Consider the following 13,184-nt stretch of genomic DNA (forward strand, 5'->3'; position numbering starts at 1 on the left):
TCTATTCATAGCACTCTAGATATGTTATAGAAATAATTTTAACAATATTGCAAGGATATAAACTATTTTTAAGTTAATGCCAAAACTTGAAGCAGAAAATTGTACGAATATTTTATCCTTAAATAAATGTACAATTATTTGTTTGAATAAATTGTTATTTAAACGATGTTTCATTTAAGAAATTTATTTTCGTAGTTTAAATCTAAATTCTTTAAATTTCTCTCTCCAATATTTTTAGAAAATTTATGGTCTTTTTCGATTGCTCCGTTTGCCATAAAATTCATAGCTGCTTTTTAATTCTTTTATCTGGTACTACTTTTCCTTTCATGATTTTAGACGGGACTTTTAAAAAAATATTTTTTTAGCAGTATAGTTAGAAAAACATTCTCTATCATTGCGTAAAACTACTTTTTAAGCGTGTTGAATTTTAAAAGGTCATCAAAATATTGTGCCACATTTCAAGGAATATCATTCTAGTGAGTACTGCATCAAAACGAAATAAAATGGAAAGGGTGGGTTGATCTTAAAGGTGCATTTCTTAAAAGATGGGAGCAGCTGCTAATTCTGAATTCTATTGAAATTTATGTTTCATATGAACTAAATATTCTCTGGTCATGAAATATATTTTGAACTAAATTAACACTAAAATAAATTTTTCAATGGCTTTAAGGTCATTAGATATTCTTAAATAAATATATGGTAAAAAAATAGTGGCGTTTCATTTTCGGACAATACTATTTCACGGACAATACTAATTTCGGACAATACTGATTTCACAATACCAATTTCACGATATTCGGACAATACTAATTTCAGGAATTAGGAAATTTCATTTTGTCTCAAAAATATTTCATAAAAAGCAAAATACGTTATTTTAAGAACTTTTAAATTAGTTTTAATAATTTAAATCCAATTTTTGAAAGGTTAATTTGGACTTTACACAAAACCCCTAAATTTTTTTATAACTTATTCAATGCAGCAGTTAAAGGATATTTATACTTTTATTTATACAATATAATTACGTATATATTATTTTTTAAAAAAAGGTGACTAATATTCGCTCAGTTAACTTTTGATAGAGAAGTAGTTTTTTAGTGCAGACAATCTTTCAACTAATTAAACAAATATTAAAACAAAACCAGAAAAAAATGTTTTTATAAATTTAGCAACCTCTACTGTTTAAACAACATAAAGCTTAAATATGCCACTACGTTTTTTCTAAGGCCTCACTTGCTAGTGTTCTGCTTTGCTAAAATTTTCTATCTTAATTTACTGTTCCGGAAAGGGAATGAGTTGGCATTTTGTTTCGAAAGATATTAAGGAATAAATGGAAACTCTTGACAGTAGATAAAACACAGAATTTACTTCAGATTTTCTACTAAGATCTAAAATTATTTTCATATTTAGTTTAAATCTGTATTTTGCTCTTCCGTTTAAGAACTGTTTTACAGTGATTTTTCAGAAGGACTAGACACAAAACTTCAATATTATATTTAATTTTTTATGCATTTCTCTTTGTTGAAGTGTTCTGAACTCTCATTTTTTATACAAAATATTTTGAAAAAAAATAGAAAAACGTCTTTGACTTGGTGAATTACTTCCTAACGGTACCTTAAGCTCTTGCGATTGAAGCAAATAGTACAATGTAGCACTTTGCTGCTATATTACTTTCTATAAACTTGTTTCCCGGGAAAAGAACTGATCCACTGTGGTAGAACACTAACAAATTCCGACCATATTAGACTAACTAGAGTTCTTATATCTCTTCCGGGGTTTTGTCTGATAATGTGAATTACAATAATTTCCTGATTTTTAACTACCGCCGATATAATGGTTCAAGGATACTTGACAATTCTGGCCGTTTTATGACACTCAAATTTTTAAATGCAGCTCTTCTGTACTTTCCGGCAATTATAATATGCATATATAATTTCCAAAGAAAATTTATAATGCAATAAAATGTTGACTATCTTCGGACTAGTTAGTGTGACAAATAAAAATTGCATGTCTGACGTGGATAGTTTCCTTACCACTAGGAGCAGAACCTATAAGTCAAAAATGTAGTCTGATCAAAAAATATTTGTACATTCGCTCGAAGTTTTTCCAAATTTTTTTGAAAGGTTAATCTGCTGTTCTCCCTTACGATTCTCTAGTATACTGTGATATTCAATACATTGTATATCTGTAACTAGTTCATTTAAAACAACAGTACTATTTGTTACTAACTTTAGATTTATTCATATAGGTACAGAATTCCGGCTGGATATGTGCAATTATAAGTTTCAAATATATTTAAATTTTTTTTTTAATGGCGGGCACTTGGAGCTATTGTCCATTGGCCACAGAAAGTGCCAGAACTGCTAATTCTCTTTTCGTTACCCAGTGGGCACCTGTGGCGAAGCCACGGCGGTGGAACAGCGTCGCCCACGTCACACTACCACAACCCGTTTATAGGGCGGGTCACATTCACACACAAAGCAGAAAGGACATAGAACACAGGAGGGAAAGAAACATCCATGCCTTGCCCGGGATTCGAACCCAGAACCTTTCTGATGCAAGGACAGTTCCCTGCCCCCTACACAGACTGGTCGGCATATATATTTAAAAATATTATGGCAAGACTGATTTTGATTTCTAGACATATATTGCTACCCCTCAAAATCCATATTGGCATTACTCTTTGTTTTTTTGGTATTGTATTTCATAATGAATCATAATTTAACTAATATTAATTTCAAAATTTTGTTTTATGATATTTAAATTTCTATTTTCCGCAATCTTTTCATCAATTTCTATATTTAAAAATTCTTGCGAGATAAATATTTTAATATTTCATTTCTAAAATATATCGATTTGAAATATTAAATAAAATATGCAGAATCTTAAGACAAAAATGTCACAAATTAGTTTTAATATTCTTCTTAGTAAACTATGACATTTATTCTACATTTAATAGTTTAATTTTTTTCTCAGTTTATTTCCAAATTCTGACTTTAAGAATATTTTTAATGAAGAGAAGTCAGACATATGTTTTTGTGAAAACAGTTTTGAACAATAAACACAGTTTTTATTTGTTCTACAATCGTGCATATATGTTACGGTGAAGCACCGAAATCTGGAGAATGTCGACATTCACCGGTGAATGTCAACTTTCACGTAGTCGCTTTGATGAATGTCCAAATTTCTTGTTATATCCAATTTTATATTAATTTATTCGTTACTATTATTATATTTATTTGATATATGTATATTTATTCTATATTTTGATACTTACTGACGATAGATTAGAAGAAACTTCAGTGTTTGGAGTATCGGGCAAATATATACCGGGCAATGGCACTTGACCTTAAAAAAACATCAGTGTAGGGTATACCGGGCAAATGTGTACCGGACCGTGGCACTTAACATTAAAAAAGCATCAGTGTAGGGTATACCGGGCAAATGTATACCGGGCAGGGGTATTTAATCTTAAAAAAGCATCAGTGTAGGGTTAAAATATCGAAAAAATGTAATTATATCAACGAATAAATTCATATCAAATTGAATGTAATAAATATTTCGGACATTCACCAAAGCATATCTGTGATTGTCGACATACACCAGTGAGGGTCCGAATGTACAAGAATGTAATGAAATATTCGATCTTTTTCCGACGTATTTTGAGTTTGTTGAAATTCTCCGGTAAGTAAGAATAGGGCATGAACAGAGCAAATTCCTTTTGAATAAGGAGCAAAATTATATTTTCGATTGGGTTAAAATGAAACTGGGGTAAAATTGGCTACTCTTTATATAAACGTAATTTTTAATAAATTTTAAAAATGCTTATTGAAATAGTCTTATGAAAATTTTCTAAATGTGTATGAAACATTTGCTTCGGTATAATCGTAAATTCTGTCTTAAAATTAAACGCCTCTTAGAAATTTATAAATTTATAAAATACGATTTTGTTTGAAGGGTAACGGTGTTTTCTTCACAAAGAAGAAACTAGTGAACGTACGATTGCAACAAATCTTGGCAGCAATTTTCATAATATGCAATAACTTAATTACACTTACTACAAACTTCATCCCAATCTTTTGGTTTTGTCCATGAAAATTAAATTTGCTCTTTAGTTAGATCTACTTATTACTTTCTCATATTCTTTTTGTTAAAATGTAACAAATTTTATGCGTAAAAAAACTTTTTATATTTGAAACAAAAAATGCTCTAAATAGAAAGTAAACAAAAACTAGTTTTAATTGACTGCACAAATTTGTTTAAAATTATTTAAATTTTGAAACTTAAGTGATGCAAAAGTTGTTTACAATAAACATATCGCGTTGTTGGAAACGTTATGATTCGCGCATTCATGCTAAGCAAAATAGTTCCAAAAGCAGTTCCAAAAGCGATAATCCAGTAAACGTGCACAAAATATCAAGCATTCAAAGTATTATCGTCCACCTTTTTAAAGGTTTTAACATAGGGCAGACTCGTTTTTAAGAATAAAGACTTAAAAATAAATATCCGAATATGAAAAATTTTCTGAATTATTAGTTCAAAAAACTATAATTGACATATTACAATCCTTCTTGGGTGGAAATCGGTATGCCTAAAGCGTTTAATTATATTAGGTCGATAGTTATTGCTGCACCTTTACTAAATGTATGACTTCAAAGTACTTAAAATTCAGTAATTTATAGTTTAATTAATAAAATGAAACTCTCTATTTGATCTGATTTTAAATTACTGAGACGGAAAATAGTGGTTTAGTCTCCCTGATAATTACTTTTAAACATAAACTTTGACACAGACAGTTTGGATTCTTAATCTCGCAATTTCGTTTAAGTCTTTCTGTTGAAGGTAGGATAATTTTGCCCCAATAGAGTATTTTTGTAGATAATCTTTTAAAGTAAATCCCTATATATTTACACGCAATAAGTCCCGATAAACTAAATATCCCGATATACAAATTACTCCGATAAACTATATTTGATGATGGATTCTGTCCTAGTCTTTAATTGAAATTTCTCTGAAAAAGTGAGCTGTGCGGTAGTAATTTAAGTACTTGCGTTCTATGTATTAGGTCTATGCCAAGCTCCTTATAGGGACATGGCTTCACAACATAGGTAAACATGTGTGAAATGGAAAATTTCAATGCCACTTAACAAGTGTAGAGGTCGCATTGATTGCAGTAGACGGCCGTTCTGCTCTCTATTCAATCTCTTTACTCGTTCAGCAGTTTCGGAACTTTTCGATTCCCAGTAGTAGAAAGGTCCCTGCAGTACGAGCCGGGATCAGTTGGAGAAGACGTGCTCCTGATCTGCACCGGCAGGTCACATGTTTGTGACCTGAAATCTCAGAGAAACTTTAGCACTTAAGGTCGAATAGTTATTGAAAATGTTAATAGCCTAGATTAACTCTTGAATTAGTGCATTAATCATACTTAAGGGACTGGGTGGTGTAGAGTAAGGCCCTGGACTGCAATCTAAAGTTGTAGGCTAGTGCCCTGAAAATCAGACATTATATTAAAAGCGCTTATTAGAACTAGATCATTCATAAAGTTTTATTTCTATAATGCGACAGTCTGTAACATTAAAGATCGTAAGAAAAAGTGTAATAGCTAGGCGAGATGAGGTTGAGGTTTGAATTTGATGAGCAATCACAAAATAAACGTTAAAAAAAGTAATATCGTTATAAATTTAAAATTTAGATTTGAGAAAAATGTTAGCATTAAATTTTTATGGTAAAATTTAATAAATGAGCTTTCTCTTGCTAAAAATTAAAATATCAAACACTATATCAAAATTGGATTGCTGCCATTTTAAGCATTTAAGACTCTGCAGTACGAATAAGTTTTGAATCCGTCTTTCATAAAATTGCTACGTGCTAAAATCTTGATACAAATTTCTGGCCTGTCTTAAGAGATAAAATTCTTAAAGTTTGAGCAATTAAATAGAGTTTGAATTTATTAGTATTCTGATTCTTAATTCAAGAGGGGCGAAACACTATGAGTTTTTCAAGTAAACAAATGTTTAATTTAATAAACTTTTATAAGAATCTTTACACATTTAAATTTAATTGATTTTCCTTTCCTTAATTGAAATCTATTAAAGGATGTTTTCTTGAATACAATGCGCAAAATAAAATAACTTTTGATACCGTGATTCACATTCTAGGACTCAATCTTAATGATTCAAGGAGGTTTCCTTAAATAAGATTATAATTAGTGCAGATGATATTTCTAAAGATTTTATTCGAATTCACCAATAAAGGTATGTTTATTCATATAAAGTACGTTTCCGTATCAGAATTCGTAACTTAAAATAGTATGCACCAATTAATTAGAATATTTAAAGTCACCCCCTCAAACATTTAAGATTGAGTCCTAGAACGTAAATATCCGACCATTAGGATCAAAAGATACTATGGAGGACGCTTTTCATTTTGCGCAATGTACATATCGCTTTCCAGGGACCGTAAAATATTCTTCCTGTATAGTATCTATATTAAAACGTCTTTGTATTGATGCAGTTTTACTACGTGACAAATAAACTGATATAATACATTGTACTTATATTAGTGTTTTTTGTACCTACTATAGCTGCACAAATTACCGCAATGCCAGTATTGCCTCGGACCAAAAATACGTACCTCTGGTGTCAATTATAGCATCATGATAGTTCTTCTGAGCTGAGTAGTGCAGATTATTCATTAATTTCGCAATTCAAAACAATTTTTCTTATCTGTAATGCAATTAAGTTTTAAAGGAAAAAATTTTCAACAAAATTTTAAAAAATATGCAACACTTTAAAAAATATGCAACATATGCATCACTTTAAGAACATTAATTTTCTGACGTAGTTCGCATATACTACCACGTTCACGTTAATCATTGAGTTTATCCGACATAACTAATAAAAATAAATGGCAAAAAAACATGCATTAATTTCCTTTCTTTTAATGAATGCTATAAGCTGGAAGGCTTCTTTGATGTTCTTTTTGGAATATAGACCGAATTGCCTGCTGCTCAGTGTTACATAAGCTGCTCTCACATATATTTAAAAAATGTATTTTAGAATTATTTTAGCAAACAAACTCCTTATAATCTGTGCAATCTTAGACTGAGAAAAAAGTATAGTCAAAACTATCAAAATATAGAAAATCATATTTTTGGCCCTATGGGACCTACAAAAGATGGATCATTTTTTCTTAAGTATTGGTAAAATTAACAAAACAACGTTTTATGTGATGAAATTGGGTTAAGGTGATAAACTTGGAAATTTTATCATCAACCTTAGAGCATGGCATAAACATTTCTTTGATTAAATTTACTTTTCAGCCTTGTATTTTATACTAAATGAGGATTTACATGAAATATAGTTTTCAAGACCAGAATTCTTTGTCAACCATTACCATATGAACGGAAAATATTCTAAAAGTAATGGTATAAAAAACCATACACTTTCGTTTTAATTACCATCATTATGCTTTTTCTAACGAAAGATTTTATACATTACGCTAGTTTTACAGAATTTTTGTCTCAGTCTATACCCTAATATAAAAAGAACATTTACTTTTCCTCGTGCATAAGAAACTGTTTCTTTTCAACAACTTTATTTTGTTTTAGTATTTGCACAGCAACGTAAAATATGAACCATTATATCCCATTCAAATTAGTCCAACACAGTAATTTTAAAGAGTGGAAGGATTTAAATTATTCGAAGAATGGTATTTAAAATATGAGCGTAAGCTCTATATGCTTCGGATAGAATCTGCATAATTACGTTTCATAAAAATAGGGACTTATGTGGAAGAGAAATCCGCTCTAGTGCATTAATTATTAAGCGGTATCTCGCCCAGAGATTTGTTGAGAAATTCCAGACTTAAATGTACGCATATCATTTCAGAAGGAATTATTTATTATGTATCGGTCTTGAGGCTTATACTGTATTTGAGTTTATATGTTTCAGACTATGGGTAAGGGATTATAAATAAATGTTAAAAATATTTTTCACAGCTTTAACTATTCGAAATATTTTAAGCAATACACATTATATAATAAAAAAATTATATTTAAACATTAGTTACATAGCTCTCTGTACAAAATGCTAACACGCGTGTGAGTTGACAGAATGTTTATAACCCGGATGGTGCTATTGCTTTGGCAACAAAGAAATGGATACTGAAATATCGAGTGAGGGAGCAGTCATTAGCATGAACACTCAACGTAAATGTTTAAAAATTTGCGAAAGCGAATTCTTTTCCAGCATGGGTAAAGAGAAGCTAAAAAAAACTGAGAAGTTAGTCAGAAATGAAAAGTTAAATCCCGAGATCTGACACGTCAAGTGGGAGCAAATCCGCAACAATACGCAAGACCATGCAATATGCGAACGAAGGCAATAGATCTCAAATCGCGCTCGAAAATGAGTTCCACGAATTAGTTCCATAACCTTGGATTTGAAACCCACTGGCAGCCAATTACAAACCAGCTGTAGATGACTGTCAAAATCAGGACAACATACAAAAAGTGAATTGATATTCAAGACAAAATGTTTGATGGTTTTTTCCTGATGGATCAACATGGAAAAGATGGTAACCAGCATAGGAATCCATCAAATTTCATCTGTTGTTGTTGTTGCTTATGCCCACTTGACCAACAGAAACATTAAATAAAGTCCATGAACTCATCCAAAAAGCTCCCAGAGCCATGTACTATTGCAGCAGGTTGGAGACCAGGTGGCTCTTCTGGCAGCCAATACACGATAGGATATGGGCAGGAGCAGACTGGTTCACATTGCACTTATGGCAGGGTGGATAGACTTTAAGGCCCGTAACGTGACGTTGGGATGGAGTGTGTCCGCTTCTAAGTCTGGCAAGCACCATTTGGACAAGCCTATTGCTTGTCCTGATCAGAGCAAGATCAGGCCGGCCTCCCCCATGCCAATCATGCACATGGACTTTTTTCCAACGGGAACCAATATCTTGCCTAGTCCAGGTTGCTATTTCTGAGAAAGTAAGAAGGAAGGTCATCGCCAGCAGTATCTCTATAGTTACCCTCACGGCGAAGCCGTCAGCAATTTCATTACCGTAGACATTCACCAGTGATGGTACCCACTGAAAGAAAATCCTAATGTCGTGACTCAGGCAATTTAGAAGCTGGACAATGCTTAGTGTCGTTCTGTCACCATGCCTCCACCATTCATCTTCTTGATAGTACCATCAAGATTGGCCATCATTCCATATAAGGAATTGGAACAACTTTATGCTGGAACAACATGAGCAAAACTAACAGAATTTGATAGTTTTGATTGATGGTTGAACAAATGCAATCCATCAGGAACCATCATATTTCAATAATTTCAAACTTAATATCCCATCAAAAACCATCATTTTTTGATGGTACCATCAAGATTGACCATAAAAAATGAAACAAATTACTCGAACACTATTTCATATCCGCAATTAGATAAAGATAAAGTTAACTGGATATTCATATAAATTAGAATTTAAGCAAAAACTAATGAATTTAAATTGACACGAATATAAATAATGAATTTCTTTATATATAAATAATTAATACACTATCTAGCCATTAATAACCGGACACCCCTTGAACGGCAGGTGGACTCGTCCTGGCGGAATAAATACGGAACCCGTGGTGGGGGGAAGTCCATTCGCAAGCAGGCGACGGCCATACGAGCGTTAACAGTGGAAATGAGTGGACGGCGAGAGCTGAATGAGGCATGATCATAGGCGCCCACCGTTATGGTCGCTCCATACGTGCCATCTCCGACAAGTTTCAGATACCACGGTCAACAGTTGGTGACGTCATGTTGAACTGGGAACGAGAGGGAGTGATAAAAACGCAGTCCCGACCCTGCAGGCCCAAAATAATGTCTGTCAGGGATCGACGATCTCTTCGACGTGTAGTGAAGGCAAACTGACAAATGTCGTTGAACACTGTCGCTACCAACTTCCGGACTGCATCTGGCAGTGTTGCCAGTACACGTACCATTCGTCAGGAGCTGATTGCACAAGGATTCCATGGACGAGCAGCAGCACATAAGCCAAACATCTCTCCATCAAACGCCCGCCACCGATTTCAGTGGTGCAGAGCACTTCACCAGTGGACAGTAGAGCAATGGAAAAGCGTTATGTGGAGTGATGAGTCACGCTACATGTTGTGGCACTCTGATGGACGGGTGTACACCTGGCGAATGTCCGGAGAACGGTAACTACCGGAGTGCATTATCCCCACTGTGAAGTTCGGCGGTGGAGGAATTATGGTGTTGTCCTGTTTCTCATGGTTTGGCCGTGGACCCTTGGTGTTAGTGCGTGGAACCTTGAACGCAGAAGGGTATAGAGACATCCTGGGAAATTCGGTGCTTCCCACCCTGTGGCAACAGTTCGGTAATGGCCCGTTTGTGTTTCAACATGATAACGCTGCCATTCATAAAGCACATGCCATCACGGACTGGTTTGATGAAATGGGGGTGCAAGAGCTTGACTGGCCATCCCAAAGTCCCGACATCAATCCAATTGAGCATCTTTTGGATGAGTTGGAGCGCCTTTTGAGGGCCAGATAACAAAACCCCAAAACCACCACTCAACTCTTCGCCATGTTACAGAAGGAATGGCGAGCAATACCTGCCGCCGTGTACCAACAGCTAATGGATAGCCTTCCTAGAAGGGTTAAAGCTGTGATTCGGGCGCGTCGGGCGTATACTGACTTGATACTAGCACCTCATGTATCCGAAATGAGGGGTGTCCGGTCATTAATGGCCATATAGTGTATATAAGTAATAATATATAAATAATAATGTATATAAATCATATATAAATGATCCATAAATAATAAATTACTTTATTATATGATTTTTTTAAGTTATTGTTAAAAAAGGAAACAATCTAAAAGATTTCCAACAATTTCTCATAAATTTATAAAATATTTTAACAGACTTCTTTATAAAAATAATATAAAATGTGATACTTTGAGACTGCAGCTAAAAATCTAGGCTTGATTGTCAATGGAAAAAAGACTAAATTCATGGCAATAACAAGAAAAACAGATTCATCACCAATTGGAATAAAAAAGTATGTTTTTGAAAATGTCAATCGGGTTGAATTTTTTAGACCAATTGTTTATAGCAGTGATGGGGAAACTACGGCCCGCGGAAAGGTTTAATCCGGCCCGTTTAAGAGTACCGTCGTGAGAATGTTTGAACGCGTTCTTACATCGTAATGTGACGACCCGCATAAAAACTACCTGCGGCGATATTCAAAACACAATAGTATTCTGGACAAATCCATCCGACCTAAACAGATGAGTTTAGGTCGGATACAATCCAAGAATACAATCTTTAAAATTCACTATATCAAACAATAAGATTAAAAAATACGAAATTAATTTGAGAAAACTATCTTCAGAATTTGAAAGGAGATTTCAGGACTTAAGAAAAATGGAACCAGAGTTTAGTATTTTTGCGACCCAATTCAATGATAATTACGAAGAAGTTGATGCAAAATTTCAACTTGAGTTAATAGAACTGAACTGTAATACTCTCCTGAAACAAACTTTTCATACAGTACCATTACTAGAATTTTGTAAAAATTTAAGTCCAGATAATTTCCCAAATCTAATTACTCATGCAATGAAGATAATGACAATGTTCGGCTCATCTTATATATGCGAACCAATCTTTTCAACAATGAAGCTTAGGAAAACTTCTTTAAGAAACAGAATTACAGATGAGCACCTTTCATCAGTTTTAAGAATTTCTGCTTCGCAAATGGAACCGGACTATGATGAAATTTTGAAGAAACAGTCTCAATTTCATTTTTCTCATGCACCATCAACCAGTAATGACAGCAGAAAAAAAAGTGATAATACTTTACATCAAGAACTACACTAAATTCATTTTATATTTTGTGCTTATAATTTTCTTACATTTTGCTTTTTTACTATTAAAATAATAAGTGTATGTAATAATATATGTATATGTTTATAGAACACATAAATTTTTTAACGATTAAGCATTATTCTTTGGCCCGCTACGATTGACTAGTTATTACAAATGGCCCGTCTTAAAAAAAGTTTCCCCACCACTGGTTTATAGCAATAATAGGAATTGTGTGTAGAACTAAATCGATTTGATCAAAGCTTTGGAAGCCTTTGAGAATGCAGCTTAAAATCTAGGCTTTATTGTCAGTAGAGAAAAGACTAAATTCATGACAGTAACAAGCAAAGCATAAGCCAATGAGAATAAAATAGTATGTTTTTGAGATCGTCAATCAGTTTAAATATTTTGGAACAATTGCAAACGGTAATAATGACATTAAAACAGAAACTAAACATATAATAAATGGAGCATAGAGATACTATTTCAGATTTAGATGGCAGTTCAAATCAAACTACTTGAGTAGGAAAACAAAAACCTTGATATATTTTCCTTTATTTATTTAAACCTGTATATAAAACCTGAGATTGATAGTTTTATACGGAAGTGAGCATAATAGTGATTAGGTAACATATATTTTTATGAAAGATTTTGGAATGAAAATTTGCTGCAATAAAGGAAAATAATGTGATAAAAATTAAATACATTTTTGAGTTATACAACAAAGCCTGTACACAAATTATAGTGAAGTTTATTAAATCCACAAATGAGATGACTGGTCATGTCTAAAGTCCCATTAAAAAAATAATTTTTTACGAGACGAGGAAAAGAAAAGGATTTCACGTTAAAATGGATTTTACAGATGCTGAATCTAAAAGACCCGTAATTTAAACCATAATTTGATCTGGAATAATTGCAGTGAAGACCACCTACAAGATGATTTGGTATAGTGAAAAATTGTTTGAGCCATGTGAGAGTCAATAAATGTAGGGTAATGACATCTGATAGGTCGTGATGCACCTATCCTCTTTTCCTGAGACAAACATGGCTAAAGATCGTCTGTAAAACTGGTTAGAAGAAGACATTTTCTCGAAATGAATTTAATACTCCATCAGTATATATATTCTCATATTTAGACTTTGAATTTAATTATATCTATATTATATAAAACGCTAATACGCACGTATGTATCAATAAAACCGATGATATTTCTTTTCTCGCGTTGGCAGCAGTTTTCATTTTTAATTGATAGGATTCGGCGCGCAAGAGCACGTAGTGAGCATCATATGGCTAATCTATATTATATAA

The 13,184-nt window shown here is 32.9% G+C and overlaps 1 protein-coding gene across 1 annotated transcript; it reads left to right on the top strand.

Annotated features, from left to right (window-relative positions):
• Positions 1–11,438: 11,438 nt before the first annotated feature.
• LOC122270866 (general transcription factor II-I repeat domain-containing protein 2-like) lies at positions 11,439–11,891 on the top strand. The gene has a single exon (XM_043049982.2). The coding sequence runs from the start codon at positions 11,439–11,441 to the stop codon at positions 11,889–11,891; it is 453 nt and encodes a 150-aa protein (XP_042905916.2).
• The last annotated feature ends 1,293 nt before the right edge of the window (positions 11,892–13,184 follow it).

This window comes from Parasteatoda tepidariorum, chromosome 6 (genome assembly GCF_982258835.1).
Source record: "Parasteatoda tepidariorum strain Cologne lab strain chromosome 6, Ptep-v5.0, whole genome shotgun sequence".
Taxonomy (NCBI): Eukaryota; Metazoa; Arthropoda; class Arachnida; order Araneae; family Theridiidae; genus Parasteatoda; species Parasteatoda tepidariorum.